Source organism: Amphiprion ocellaris, chromosome 11 (genome assembly GCF_022539595.1).
Source record: "Amphiprion ocellaris isolate individual 3 ecotype Okinawa chromosome 11, ASM2253959v1, whole genome shotgun sequence".
In the NCBI taxonomy this organism is placed as follows: Eukaryota; Metazoa; Chordata; class Actinopteri; family Pomacentridae; genus Amphiprion; species Amphiprion ocellaris.
In genome coordinates, this window is record NC_072776.1 from 33975458 (window position 1) to 33990373 (window position 14916).

General features: G+C 35.0%; 1 protein-coding gene across 2 annotated transcripts in view; it reads right to left on the reverse strand.

Moving 5' to 3' along the window:
• The window catches only part of kalrna (kalirin RhoGEF kinase a), a 167934-nt gene that overhangs the window by 129220 nt on the left and 23798 nt on the right, over positions 1 to 14916 (reverse strand). For both annotated transcript variants that reach the window (XM_055014947.1, XM_055014946.1), the window contains exon 2: positions 2726 to 2800. In XM_055014947.1, coding sequence (XP_054870922.1) covers positions 2726 to 2800 — 75 coding nt within the window. The remainder of the gene's footprint in view (positions 1 to 2725; positions 2801 to 14916) is intronic.

The following is a 14916-nucleotide window of genomic DNA, read 5'->3' on the forward strand; positions in this document are numbered from 1 at the left end:
TTTTGGTCATTTTTCAACTAATGTCAGCCACTTTGAGTTTCATTTTTGGACATGTGTTTCTTTGTGGTCATTTTCTGTCTCATTTTGGTTGTTTTGCATCTCTGTGGTAATTTTTCATCAAATTTTGGTCATTTTGTGCCTCATTTCCAGGCATTTTGAGTCTCTTTGTGGAAATTTTGTGTCTCGTTGTGATTGCTTTACATCTCCATGGTCATTTTTCACCTGATTTTGATCATTTTGTGTCTCATTTTGGAACAATTTACATGTCTTTTGGGTAATTTTGTGTCAAACTGCACTTTGGGCATTTTGCATCTCGTTTTTGACAGTTTGTGTCTCATTCTGGTTTGCTGGGTCATTTTTTGTACCCCAAATGCCCAATGTGATGAACTGAGACAGAAAATGATGACAAAGTGATGCAAAATGACCAAAACGAGACACAAAATGACCACAAAGAGATAAAATCACACTAAGATGGCAAATGCAGCAAAACCACAAGTTTATAAGTTGTTTATTCAGAAATATGAAGTTCTGAGAAAATTTTAAAGTTGAAATGAGGTTCTTGACCAACTGAACTCTTTTCACAAGAGACTAAAACTTGACAACAAACGAAAGAATCTATTTCTGTGTAAACAACAGGAAACACCGAGATGAAGAAATGACACTGGGTCAGAAAAAACATCACATTAAGAAGAATAGTAAAAGATCCAGTAAAAACTTGAACTTTGACTGTTTTAGTTCAGTGTTGGTTTGGAGGAGGAAGGTTTATATGTTCTCTAAACGTTTTCCAGGTATCATGTTGGTTTATTGTGAATTTTCATCAAACTGATGATTAAAACTCACTGATTTAATGTGACTGTTGCTCATTCTGTTAACTTTTTTCATTTCAGTTGAAAAATCCTTGAAATGAACCTTGTCAGTTAAAACTTCCAGTTTTCTCCCTGAAGCTTTAAATTGAGCTGGAACAGGCTGTAGTTAGATTTAGAACGTTATAATAACGTTTCTCTGAGTCAGAATGAGATCCTCACACCTCTCAAAGATCAACGATCTCTCTGATACAAACTGAATACTGGAGACACGACGTCTGAAAAGTTCATCAGCAGGACGGAGAAGCTTCTCAGCAGGAACTAAAGTTCAGGAATATTTTCTCTCTGAACAAACACAGTTTAACCTCAGAGGACCTCAGGAGGACGTTAAAGTCTTCTATGGTTTCATCTTTCTGTTTCACTGAGCTGCTCATCAGGACCAAACTCTGAGCTAAACCTGAAGCTGAGCTCAATGAATCATTTTAAAACCTGATCAGACAGAAAAGACCCGATGGAATCTGAACAGCACAATCTGTTGTGTTTTTTTTAAAGGTTTTTTTTAATCTGCCTGGGGACAGCAGATGTAAATTAGCATTGTTGCTATAATCCGGCATATTTACATCTATTTCTGCCTAAATAGACGTTCATTAATGGGCACTGTCTCTATCCAGTAAATAAATACATGAATAAATTTGACATCTTGTGGCCATTTTATGTCTCATTCTGGACATTTTGCATGTCTTCGTGGTGATCTTGTGACACTCTTTGGACATTTATTGCCTTTTTTTGGAGGTTTGGCAACTCCCCGTCATTTTTCATACATTTCCGAGTAATTTTTGTGTCATTTTAAGACATTTTGCATGGCTTTAGGGTTAGTCAGTGTCAAACTTTGATAGATTTAGGCTTTTTATGTCTCACTCTCAGCATTTTGTGTCTCTTTGTGGTCATTTTCTGTCTTTTTGGCGGTTTTTGCATCTCTGTTGTCTTTTTGCATTTCATTTTGGTCATTTTTTGTCTCTTCGCGGCCATTTTCATCTAATTTTGGACATTTTATGTCTTGTTTTTGGCATTTGGCAACTCCTTAGTCATTTTTCATCTATTTTAGGGGATTTTTTATGTCTTTAGTTAGTGTCTAACTTTGATCAATTTGGGCTTTAATGTCTCACTCTGGGCATTTTGCATCTCTTAGTGGTCATTTTGTGTCTCATCTTGGACATTTACTGCTTAATCGTGGTTTGTTTTACATCTCTGTGAACATTTATCATCCAACCGTGGTCAGTTGGCATCTTTACGTCTCACTGTGATCATATTGGGTCTTGTTTTGGACATTTGGCAACTCCTTGGTCATATATTTTTGGTTAACTGTGTCTCATTTTGGCCATTTTGCCTCTAATTTTGCTTGTTTTGCATGTTAGTGGTCTTTTTTAATCTCACTTTGGGTACCTTTGGGCCTCACTTTCAGGTATTTTGCATCTATTTGTGGTCAATTTGCATCTACTTTTTTGCATCTCTGTTGTCTTTTTGCATTTCATTTTGGTCATGTGTCTCCTCGTGGTCATTTTCATCTAATTTTGGGCATTTTGAGTCTTGTTTTGGGCATTTAGCCTCTCCTTGATCATTTTACATATAATTTAAGGTGTTTTGTGTTTCATTCTTGGGTATTTTTCATGTCTTTTGGTTTATCTGGTGTCATTTTCTGTTTTACTCTGGGAAATCTGCATCTTTTTGTGGTCATTTTTTATCTTATTTTGGTCATTTTGCCTCTCACTTTGGGCATTTTGTGTATAATTTTGAGCATTTTGCATCTTCTTGTGGTCATTTTGTGTATTTTGTTGTCATTTTGTGTCTAATTCGGACCTTTTTGTGTCTGATTTTGTCCATTTTTTGTATTTATTTTGCACTGTGGACGTCTGGAAACTCACCTGACACGAAGGCGACTTTCTCCTTCAGCACAGGAAGAACATCAGACGCCTTGATGCCTTCGGTCCTGAAGGATCCTGCAGAGAGAGAGAAAGTTTCAGCTTTAATCTCATTATCAGATCAACATTCTTGAAGCTCGGTCCAGTCCGTCGCAGCGTTTCACACCTGCAGCGGTTCTCTGAAGCTCGCGTGTTCTCAGCGAGAGGAAACGAATTCCTCTGAAATCTTCGTGTTTCTCGCTTCATCTGCTCGTCCGTCTGTCACGTTACGAAACCTCTCGCTCGGCCTCCTCCTCTCAGCAGAAAACAGGTCTGAGCGTCCACTTCCTGCTGAGAGGTGTGTGTCCGAGCACACACAGATCACACAGCGACAACACCGAGTCAGCAGAATGTCAGGGAGAGAGTCGGCCGAGAGACACCGGAGACGAACGCATCTAAAACCAACACCAGCGTTCAGTAGGAGGCCACTAATGTCTACTCTGGGTTCTGACACAAACATGATGCTGGATGAAATAAAACCTCCTCTTATACTAAAACTGTTTCTCATTTTGGATCATTTCAGTCTCTCTGGGGTCTTTCTCGTCTCATTTTGGTCATTTTTTGTCATTTTGATATGATTTTGCATCATATTTTGGGTATTTTGCGTCACATTTTATGTCCTATTTTGAACATTTGGCATCTTTCTGTGGTTATTTATTTAAATAAAACATATTTTTTTAAATATATTTAAAATAGTAAAAATAAATAAATAAAAGTATGAAAATAACAAAAAAAAGTACATGAATTAATAAGTAAAACTAATTAAATATGAAACTAAAAATAAATAGTAAAAAAACATGTAATTGCACTCGCGCTGCTTTTGTGATCATTGTTTTTTGTAAACTTATTTTTATTAATGTAATCTTGTTTTTTAATTATTTAGTTTCTGTTCTGCACATTGTAGATTTGTTAAGAAAGGTGATATGGGAATAATTTTTATCAGCATTATTATTATTATTATTATTATTATTATTATTATTATTATTATTAATAATAATAATAATAATAATAATAATCATAATAATCATAATAATCATACAAATAAAATTGTACAGAAAAAAACAAGCAAATACATTAAAAAATAGTGAGTAAATAAATGAAAATTACTATATAAATTAAATGGAATATGAATGTATAAAAAACAGACAAACAAAAACCTCCAGAAATAATAAAATATCTAAAAAGACAAAATAAAAAACATAAAAAATGTAATGAAAACGAATACATAAATAAAAATTAAAATAAAAAAAATGAAACTGTTAATACATTAAAAAAATAAAAATGCAAATAAGAAAAAAACATCAAAAAATGTGGGTAAATAAAGAAAGAAACATTAACAAAATAAATTCAATGAAATAAAAATAAATCAAAATATAAAAACATACACATAAATAAATACCTAAAGAAATAAAAATAAAATATATTTTTAAAAATCTATACAAATAAATACATGAACCAAAATGAAATTTATAAATAAAATGTAAATAAATAAAAAAGTAGAAAATTCTGCGAATAAATAAAAACAACAATAATAAATAAAGTGTAAATACATACATTAAAATGTAAAACTATTTAGTAAAAATAAATAAGCACAAGAAGGAAAGAACCAACAAACAAATTAAAAGCAACAAAAAAGTAACCTATGACTAAATGATATTATGCTGAATAAATGCCCAAAAAAATTTAATAACATCAAATTAAGTGAGTGGATCTTAAACAGTGGAAGCTGTTTTATTTAGTTCGAGGAACAATTTCATAATTGTCCACCATTATGTAGACACATATATGTCTGTATTCGTATTTCTATATAATAAAATGTAAAATAATTAGCACAGAAGTGAGTTCATCCTGCAGGAACTGAAGCAGGTTTTAGTGCAGATGGAGGATGAAGCAGTAAAAAGTCGTCTGTCCTGAGGAGGAAACAGCTTCTGACGTTTCTACACACTTCCTCTCTGAACAGACACACTACAGTTTTCTCTTGGAAACTGATTCACGTCCAGCGTTTGACAGGAAAGTGTCGCTGACTCAGAGGTTTAAAACCACAGAAACCTCTGAAGAAGCCGTTTTCCAGCAGCTGCTAACGAGCTGAGTGATGAGTTTAAATTAAAACCGAGAGAAGTTTCAGACCAAATTAAAAACAGCTGCTCAGACAAAGTATTTCTAACCAGAGATCAGCTGCTGCTAAATATTTACACCCTCTGACTGCAGGTGTTGCTGCTAGCTAGCTCAAACCACTGATGCTAATGTTAGCGTCCTGATAAAGGAGGTGTTTAGGACGTCTGTTGTAGCAACGCTCCACACACAAACCTCACATTAGCGTGTTGAAGTTAACACGGTAGCTAACGTTATCTTACTTAGGCTAACATAGCAGCTAATGTCCTCTTGAATAGGCTAACTAAAAGCCTAACATTTTCTTACTGAGACGAAGGTTCAGTGATTTAGGCTAAGGTAGAGGCTAATATTACCTTGCTTAGGCTAACACAGCAGCTAATGTCACCTTGATTAGGCTAACTAAATGGCTAACATTATCATATTGAGACTAACATTCAGTGGTTTAGGCTAACATAGATCCTAATATTACCTTAATTAGGCTAACATAGCAACTAATGTCACCTTAAAGAGGCTAACTAATGACTAACTTTATCTTGTTTAGGCTAACATAGCAGCTAATGTCACCTTGATTAGGCTAACTAAACAGCTAGCATTATCTTATTGAGACTCAGGTTCAGTGGTTTAGGCTAATGTACAGGCCAACATTATCTTGTTAATTACCTTGTCAAGACTTATGTTCACTTGTGTAGGCTAACGTAGCAGCTAACATTTTATGTAGGCCAACTCAGCCGCTAACATTATGTTGTTTAGGCAAAAGTTAGCTTGCTTAGGTTAGTACAACAGCTAACTAAATTTGTATAAGCATTAGCTTGTTAAAGCTAACACAGCAGCTAAATTATCTTGTTTATGCTATCATTAGCTATTTTTATGTCAACTTTACCTTGTTTAAACTTACATTCATCTGTTAAGGCTAATGTAGCAAAGTGGCAAAAATTATCTTGTTTAGACTAATGTTTACTTGTTTAGGCTAACATAGGAATTAATATATATTTAAGCCAGCATAGTGGCTAACACTACCTTATTAAAACTAGCATTCACTCATTTAGGCTAATGTAGAATTGGACAATATCTTGTTTAGACTCTCATAGAAGCTAAATTTATGCTGTTGCTTGGACTAACTTTAGCTTATTAAAGCTACCAAAGTGGTTACTAGTATCATGTTTAGAAAAATATTAATATGCTAACTCAGCGGTAACGTGTGGCTAATGTAGCAGCTACAACACGCTTGCGTAGGCTAATAAAGTGGCAAACATGATCTTGTTTAGGCTTACCGTATTTAAGCTAAAAAAGTGGCTAACATTACTTTGTTAAAACAAATATTCACCTGTTCAGGCTAACATAGCAGCTAACGTTATCTTGTTTAGACTTTCATAGAAGCTAACTTTATGTTGCCCGGACTAATGTCACCTTATTAAAGCTAACAAAGTATTGTGTTTAGGCTAATACTCATTTGCTAACGTAGCAGCTACAATATGTTTGCTTAGGCTAATAAAGTGGCTAACATTACGATTTTTACAGTCCAACTTAAACACTTTCACAGTGAATCAGTCTAACATAGCAATTAATATATAAGTAGACAAGCAAAGTGGCTAACATTACCTTATTAAAGCTAGCGTTCACTCATTTAGGCTAATGTAGGATCGAACATTATCTTGTTTAGACTCTCATAGAAGCTAAATTATGTTGTTGCTTGGGCTAACTTTAGCTTATTAAAGCTAACAAAGTATCGTGTTTAGGCTAATATTCATTTGCTAACTTAGCAGTAACATGTGACTAACATAGCAGCTACAATATGTTTCCTTAGGCTAATAAAGTGGCTAACATTACCTTGCTAAAACTAATGTTTACCTGTCCAGGCTAACAGAGAAGCTAACATGATGTTGTTTAGGCTAACTTTACACATTAGTGTAAAGTTTTGTCATACTAAAAACATTTAACCTAAAAGATGGAAGAGTCTGACATTCTGGGCATCTTTTTTTTATAGCAAATACAAACACAATTTTAGATTTTTACAGTCCAACCTAAACACTCACACTGAATCAGTCTGCAGATAAGAAGCCTGGGTTCCTGATGGTCAATACAGATCTCAAAAAACACTTGCAAGGCGCCCGTATAGCTCAACGCGTTAAGCGGGCGACCCATGTACAGGGGCTGGTCCCCGACGCAGCTGGCCCGGGTGCGATTCCCGCTCGCGGCCCTTTGCTGCACGTCTTCCCCAACTCTTCTCCCATTTCCTGTCTCTCTCTCTCACTGCACCTATCCAATAAAGCTGATAAAAAGCCAAAAAAATAACTTTAAAAAAAACACTTGCAACAGGTCACTTTTAACTGCTAGCTTCCTAATCATACAATAAAATCCTATTTATTCAGCTTGTGTTTGGGCTCTCCAGCTGTGCAGAACAGCGGTTTAAACAGCAGGAGAACCGTTCTGCCGTTAGAAAACCTGCTGATGCATGCAGCTGCTGTTGATATGAACTCATCACTTTCTCAGTATGCTTTCTAATGTTCTGGAGTAAAATCTGCAGAGTGGTTTTATTGTGCAACAGGAAGTGTTGTAGCAGGGTCAGCGAAGGATACGGATCAAAAACAAGGTGCAGATTTAACAGCACACAGTAATTTATGAGGCATTTTTCTGCCTCCTGTCACCAGAATAAATGAAATAAACATATATCCTGATGGACGCGACTCGAACAGGAGGATTAAAGGACAGAAGCGTCACCTGTGTGGGCTGTTTTCATCTGTTCTTTCTGCTGGCGTCTCGCTCACATTTCATTAGCATAATGTTAAACAACAGCGCGGCCACATCAGCGTCCAAATAGATTTCCCAGCGCTGAATAAAGTCTTGAATTAGCTGTCAGACGTGTGCTTTCTGTCTGCTCTCACACACCTTTGATCCAACATGTGTTTCCTCCATCACAGATGCAGCAGCACCTCTGATCACTGCAGCATATGGATGTTTAACACGCCAAACGCAAACACAGCCGCAGGCCGACGCCACCTTCTGCACATGTGCAGGACTGACATCATCCAGGAAGCAACCGGTGCACCGATGGAAGAAAATATTATATTATTAGCGTCTTATTTGTGTTTTTTTTTCCACACACCAGTGAGATTTAATTAATTTAAATCAGTTATCAGTGAGCTGAAACAGTAGCACCAAAGCTAGCTGTAGCAACGCTCCACACATAGCGCTCACAAAGGCTAACATTAGCTTATTTTAGTTAATACTGAGGATAACGCTAGAATATTTAGGCTAATATAGCAGCTAATGTCACCTTGATTAGGCTAACTGAATTGGTAACATCTTATTTAGTCTAACATTCAGTGGTTTAGACTAAGGTAGAGGCTAACTTTAACTTATTTTGGCTAACATAGCAGCTAATGTCACCTTGACTAGGCTAATTGAATTGGCAACCTCTTATTTTAGACTAAGGTAGGGGTTAACTTTTTCCTGTTTAGGCTAACACAGCGGCTAATGTCACTTGAACAGGCTAACTTCATTGAAGATATCTTATTTGGACTAAGGTTCAGTGCTTTTGACTAAGGTAGAGGCTAGCTTGATCCTGTTTAGGCTAACTTAGCAACTAATGTCACTTTGAATAGGCTAACTGAATTGGTAACATCTTACTTAAACGAACATTCAGTGGTGTCGACTAAGGTACAGGCTAACGTTGTTAGGCTAACGCAGCAGCTAATGTCACTTTGATTAGGCTAATTTCATGGCTAACATGTCATTGAGTCTAGGGTTCAGTGATTTAGGTTAATGTAGCTTTATCTTGTTTTGGCTAACACAGCAGCCAATGTCACCTTTAATAGGCTAACTTAATTGGTAACATCTCATTTTAGGGTAAAGTAGACGCTAACTTTATCTTGTTTAGGCTAACAGCAGCTAATGTCCCCTTCAATAGGCTAACTTAATTGGTATCATCTCATTTTGACTAACATTCTGTAGTTTAAACTAAGGTAGAGGCTAACTTTATCTTGTTTTGGCTAACATAGCAGCTAATACACAGCTTGCTGTAAATAAAAAACAGCTGTTCAGCTAAAATGAGACAAAAACAGAAGCAAACATCAAGAGAACCAGGGATAAAGGTGAAAACAGCACGTCTTTGGCTAATAAAGACTTTAACAATGAAATATTGGCTTTTAAAGTGTTGGAAACTGATCAAAGTCCTGCAAGGAGGAGCCAGAAATTTTTACTTCGTTACTGCAGATTTATTTTACACATTTTTAGAGGTGTCATTGTGTTGATTACGATGGATTTGTGAAGAGAAAACTGTAGAAACAGCCTTTAAAATGTAGTTTTATTTGTTCAAAGGGGTGAAAACAAGAACATTGAGCCTCTTTCTGATAGAGATTTTTATTTATTTACTTGTTTTTTCTGCATCGTGAGGCCTGTTTAAGTCGTAGTAAGCATTCATATGGTGTCTTCTCCTGGTAATTTGAAGAAGTTTTCTCCTTTTTCACAGTTAAAGTGTTTATTTATCTGCACTTGCCAGTGTTCCATCACCATAAGAGCTTAATAATACGTTAATTCCACTACAGGAGAGACCCGGTGTTCTCTGCAATTAGCTGGAAATGTATGTGCATACATCAGCAATCACACAAAATCAGGTGGAAAATGTTGAATATGGCCAAAAAGCCAATAATATGCATCCACAATCAATTCAGAATTCAAAATCCTACAAGAAGCCACATCTGAACACAATATTCTGTACTTTTCTGCCACTGATTCCCAGATAAAAGCTTCTAAACCAGAGTGTCCAACATGTGGCCTGCGGGCCAAAACTGGTCCCCCAGAGGGTCCAATCCGGTCCTCAAAGTGTAAAAATTCCAGAGAAGACATTAACTGCAGATTGTAAATTAGTAAAACTATAAATTTAAAATCATTTCTAGACCATGACAAGTTGTTTAGATCAAAAATACTAGATTGTTCATTGTTTTTTTTGTCGTTTTGTGTCTAATTTTTGTAACATTTTGTCTTGTTTTTGTTGTTGTTTGTATTTTCTTGTCTGACTTTTGTTGCTTGTCTCATGTTTTTGTCATTTTGTGTTTCCTTTTTGTCTTACTTGCGTTACTTACTTGTTTTGTTTCTCGCTTTTGTCATTTTTTTGTCCAATTTTTTGTCATTTTTGCAAAATTTTGTCTTCTTTTTGTTTTTTATCCTTTTTGTCATTTTGATCATAAATCATTGTTCATTTGTTGTTTTGTGTCACATTTTTGTAATATTTTGTCTTGTTTATGTTGTTTATTGTCTTTTTGTCTGACTTTTGCCGTTTGTCTCGTGTTTTTGTCGTTTTGTTTCTCGTTTTTATCGTTTTGTGTCTAATTTTTGTAATATTTTGTCTTTTTTTGTCTGACTTGTGTTGCTTGTCTCATGTTTTTGCCATTTTGTGTTTCCTTTTTGTCTTGCGTGCGTTATCTTACTGCTTTTTTGTTGTTTCGTTTCTCACTTTTGTCATTTTTTTGTCAAATTTTTTGTCATTTTGTGTGTCATTTTTGCAATTTTTTGTCTTCTTTTTTATGCTTTTTTGTCATTTTGATCATAAATCATGGTTCTTTTGTTTTGTGTCTCATTTTTGTAATATTTTGTCTTGTTGTTTTTTGTCTTTTTCGTCTGACTTGTGTTGCTTGTCTCATGTTTTTGTCATTTTGTGTTTCCTTCTTGTCTCGCCTGTGTTATTTCTCTTATTTTTGTCATTTTGTGTTTTGCTTTATTCGTTGTTTTGTGTATCGTTTTTGTTTTGTGTCTTTTTTTTGTCCTGCTTGTGTTGTTTGTCCATTTTTTTGTGGCTTTGTAACTTTTTGCCAAATTTTTTGTCTTTTTTGTTTCGTATCGTTTGTCTCATTTTGTTCTCACTTTTGCCGTTTTGCGTCTTGTTTTTGTCATTCTGAGTCTCATTTTTGTAATATTTTGTCTTGTTTTTGTTGTTTTTTTTGTCTTTCTTTATCTGACTTTTGTGGTTTTGATCCTCTGGACCCTATGGTTCAGTTCCAGGTGAATAAATATTGTGTTCCTTTGTCGACACTGTGATCTGGAAGTTGTAATGTGGAAATGATAAACTGAGGCTGAATGTTGATGAAACTGAATTTATTTTTCTTCAGAAATTTCAGGTTGTTCATAATGTTTTGTAAAAAGATAATTCCTTAAATGAGAATATTTTCAAAATGTACATTTTTGCTCTAAAACAAAGGAACCATTAGGAGTTGTGGTTATTTATAGGTTATTATGCTCTGATTTTACTGGTCTGAATGTGGAACCTGAACTAGAATGAGTTTGACACCCCTGATCTAAACCCTCTTGTTAGCTTGTAAATGAGGCTAACGGAGGAAGGTTTTAGGGCCGGTCGGTCATTCACGGCTGTTTTAGTTCATTCACTGAGTTTTTATGTTAACAAGCTGCTGCAGAGACACAAACAGTCGACTATTTCCTTCAGCTTCTCTGCATCCTCCATCGTTTTTCTGATTATATATTCTGATAGCTGCGAAAACTAAATCGAATTTGTGCAGAATATTACTCTCAAACAGCAAAAATCTAAAATAATGATGCTTTCTTTATTCAAATACAGTTAAAATATTGTAATTTTACAGTCATTATTCACAGTTTCGGCCTGTTTTTTAGGGTGAACGTGTAAAAAATTCAGATTTTTGATGCGGCACCTGCAAGCTTTGGGGTTGTGAGGATTTAAGAAGCATGTAGATAATGTAAATGAATGATAAACTACAGATAAAAACAGTAAAAGAGGACACATGGAAGTGTTTCTCCCCAAAGATCTGCTGAAGAAACCCAACATCAGAGACGTAAAGCAGAAAAACACGAATGATTTCTGCACACTGAGTCACATAGCAGTGATTTACGGCCTTATAGTGCATCAAACACACACACCTAGACACACACACACACCCCTTCACATACACACACACCTACACGCACACGCACACACACACGCACACGCACACGCACACACACACACACACACACACACACACACACACACACACACACACACACACACACACGCACACACACACACACACACACTCTCTCTCTGTTGGGAATAAAGCGGCCGCTGGATGCTTTTGTTCTCCAGAGGCTCCGTCATCTATCTGTGGATAAACACCACATCCCATGTTCCTGTTCATGTGTTAGACCTGGTTGCTATGGTTACCGCGGAGCCTCCAGACAGCCCATGTGATGTGCTGCACATATGATGTTGGCAGGTAGCGTGTGGAGGATGACATCACTGCAGCGATTTAATGTTTTAATTTATGTTTTTTTCTTGTGAAAAACTGCAGCAGGAAAACGTCACGGTTCACTGAGCTGCACAGAAACATGCACTGAAAAAAATAAAATAAAATAAATAAATAAAAAATTCTGTAAAAGAAGAGGGAAAATCTGCTCTCAAGGGTGCCAAAAAATACTTTTAAAAAAGAATAATTTAAAAACTGTAAAAAAAAAAAAAAGAGTTCATAATAAATAAATAAATACTTAAAAATAAGTTTTAAAAAAATAAATAAATATTCCTGTCAAATAATAGCTGTAACTGTAAAAAAAGAAGCTAATAATCAATAAATAATTTTAAAAATTAATAATAAATAATAATAATAATAATCCAGTCAAAATAACAATGAAATAACTAAATTATGATTTAAAAACTGCTAAAAAAAAGCTAAAAATAAATAAAGAAAAATAAAAGCAAACAATAATAATAATATTAATAATAATCCTATCAAAAAACCTTTAAATATCTGCTATCAAGGGTTCCAAAAAATACCTTTAAAAAAGAATAATTTAAAAACTGTAAAAAAAGCTAATAATAATTAATAAAAAATAAAAAAATGAATAAATAATAATAATAATAATAATAATAATAACAATCTTGTTAAAAATAATAGTGAATATCTGTTATCAAGGTTGCCAAAAAACACCATAAAAAATAATTTTAAAACATTGATATGTACAGTTTTGGGCAGTTTTTATTAGCTATCTGCAATAAACCTTGAATTAATTACAGTGTAAAACCTGATTTTTTTAATTCTTAATATAGACAATTAATAAACAATATTTTTCTTTCAATTAATAGCAAATATCCATAAAATTATGGAATTTTTCTACATTCAAGCATTCCTTAAAAAACAAATTATCATTTTAAAAATAAAGTTTTTTGATGTGGAGAGTTAACGTAATTTTATTTCATTTTTTTCTGTGATTTTACTGGATATTATCTGTCATTTTAAAAATGGAAAATCTGTAATATAATAGTTTAAAAAATATATTCATTTTGTAGTCTTTAACATATATATGATTGTTTTTTAAAAGTCAAATATTTGTGAAATAAATAAGTTTTTGGCTGATTTTACTGCAGTGAAAATAGTGTAATTCTACAGTCATAGAATGAATTAACCCTCCTGTTGTCTTCATTTATGGGCACCACAAAATATTTTCTTTTTCTGAAAAAAATTTTAAAAATTCAGCAAAAAATCCCCAAATTTCAGAAAATTTGCAAAACCTTCAGCAAGAAAATTCTAATAATTCCTTAAAAGTTTCCCTTAAAACTTTTATTTAAAAGAAAAAAATCTCCCAAAATTTGGCAAGAAAATTCTTGTAAATATTTTCAAAAAATGAGTAAAAATCTTCCAAAAAATGAGTAAAAATATCTAGTGATTACATCTATATCAGTAAAACTTCTAATATTTTAAGAACATTCACAAAAAAATCTACCAAAATCCAGTGAAATTCTCTGGATTTTGGTAGATTTTTTTGTGAATGTTCTTAAAGAAACATTTTTAACATTTCTTTTTTTCCACCAAAAAATGTTGAAAATGTGGACATCAGAAGTTTCACTGTGAAAATATTTTTTTTCCCCACATTTTCAAACTTTAAAACGGGTCAATTTGACCCACAGGACGACACGAGGGTTAATATTTATAGAAATATGAAAAGATTTGGATTATATTTATAGTTTTGGCCTGTTTTTAGGGTTAACATTCAAATTAAGAGTTTTCTGTGATTTTACTAGTTTGTTTGTCGAATATGTCGAATATCTGTGAAATTATGGTATGTTTTGCTGATTTAAGACAGTATAAATGTAATTCAACAAAACAGGTGGAGGAAAAGTTTTTTAAAAGTCTATTTTTTAGAGTGTTTGGATGTTGGAGGTGGACGCAGCATCAGCATCCCAGAGCTGAATCCCTGAATCACAGCAGCGTCACTCATCCTTTAGCTTCTGTTCACGTAGCGACACCGAGCGCCGAAGTTTCCAGCAGACAGTGAAGGTGACACGGAGGCAGCTCAGACCAATAAATCAGAACCAATATGAGCAGCTGCAGCCAGAAAAGGAGTGTGTGTGTGTGTGTGTGTGTGTGTGTGTGTGTGTGTGTGTGCGTGCGTGCGTGCGTGCGTGCGTGCGTGCGTGTGTGTGTCTGTGCGTGCGTGTTAAAGGCCACAGCATGTGTCACATTCACCAGGTCATGTGTGCCACTCTCCGCCCGGCAACAGGTGAGGCTGTCTGCACCATAGCAACAGCTGCCCCCCTCCCCGACGACCGGCTGACGTCTGTTGCCACGGAGATCTATCATATCTGACTCCCACACGACTCTAAACTGATTGAAGATTAAACTCCCAGAGGCCTCGGCGGCGCGGCCGGTCAGTGGCGTGGGATCAAAGCGGCGTTTGTCCCGTTAGCATGTGCGCTAACAGCGAGGCTCGGGTTGCGTCAGCTGTTTGGGTCGTTCCCTACATTCAGTCCTAATTGAGCTCTCAGCTTTGAATTTCCAAACAGGAAATGTCTGCGCGAATAAAGCCGCTGGTGATGAGTAAAATGGTAACGAGACACGTGGAAACTGTCAGAAACGACGACGTCAACAGCATTTACAGCTGTTAACATGAATGCCTACAGTCTAATTTCCAGGACATGGTAGGGCTGTTAGCGGCTATGTTAGCATAAATTACATAACATTAGCTGCTGCTATGTTAGCCATCACCACAGTCATCTAAACAAGATAATATTAGCTTCTGCCTCATTTTAAACAAGATGGTGCTAG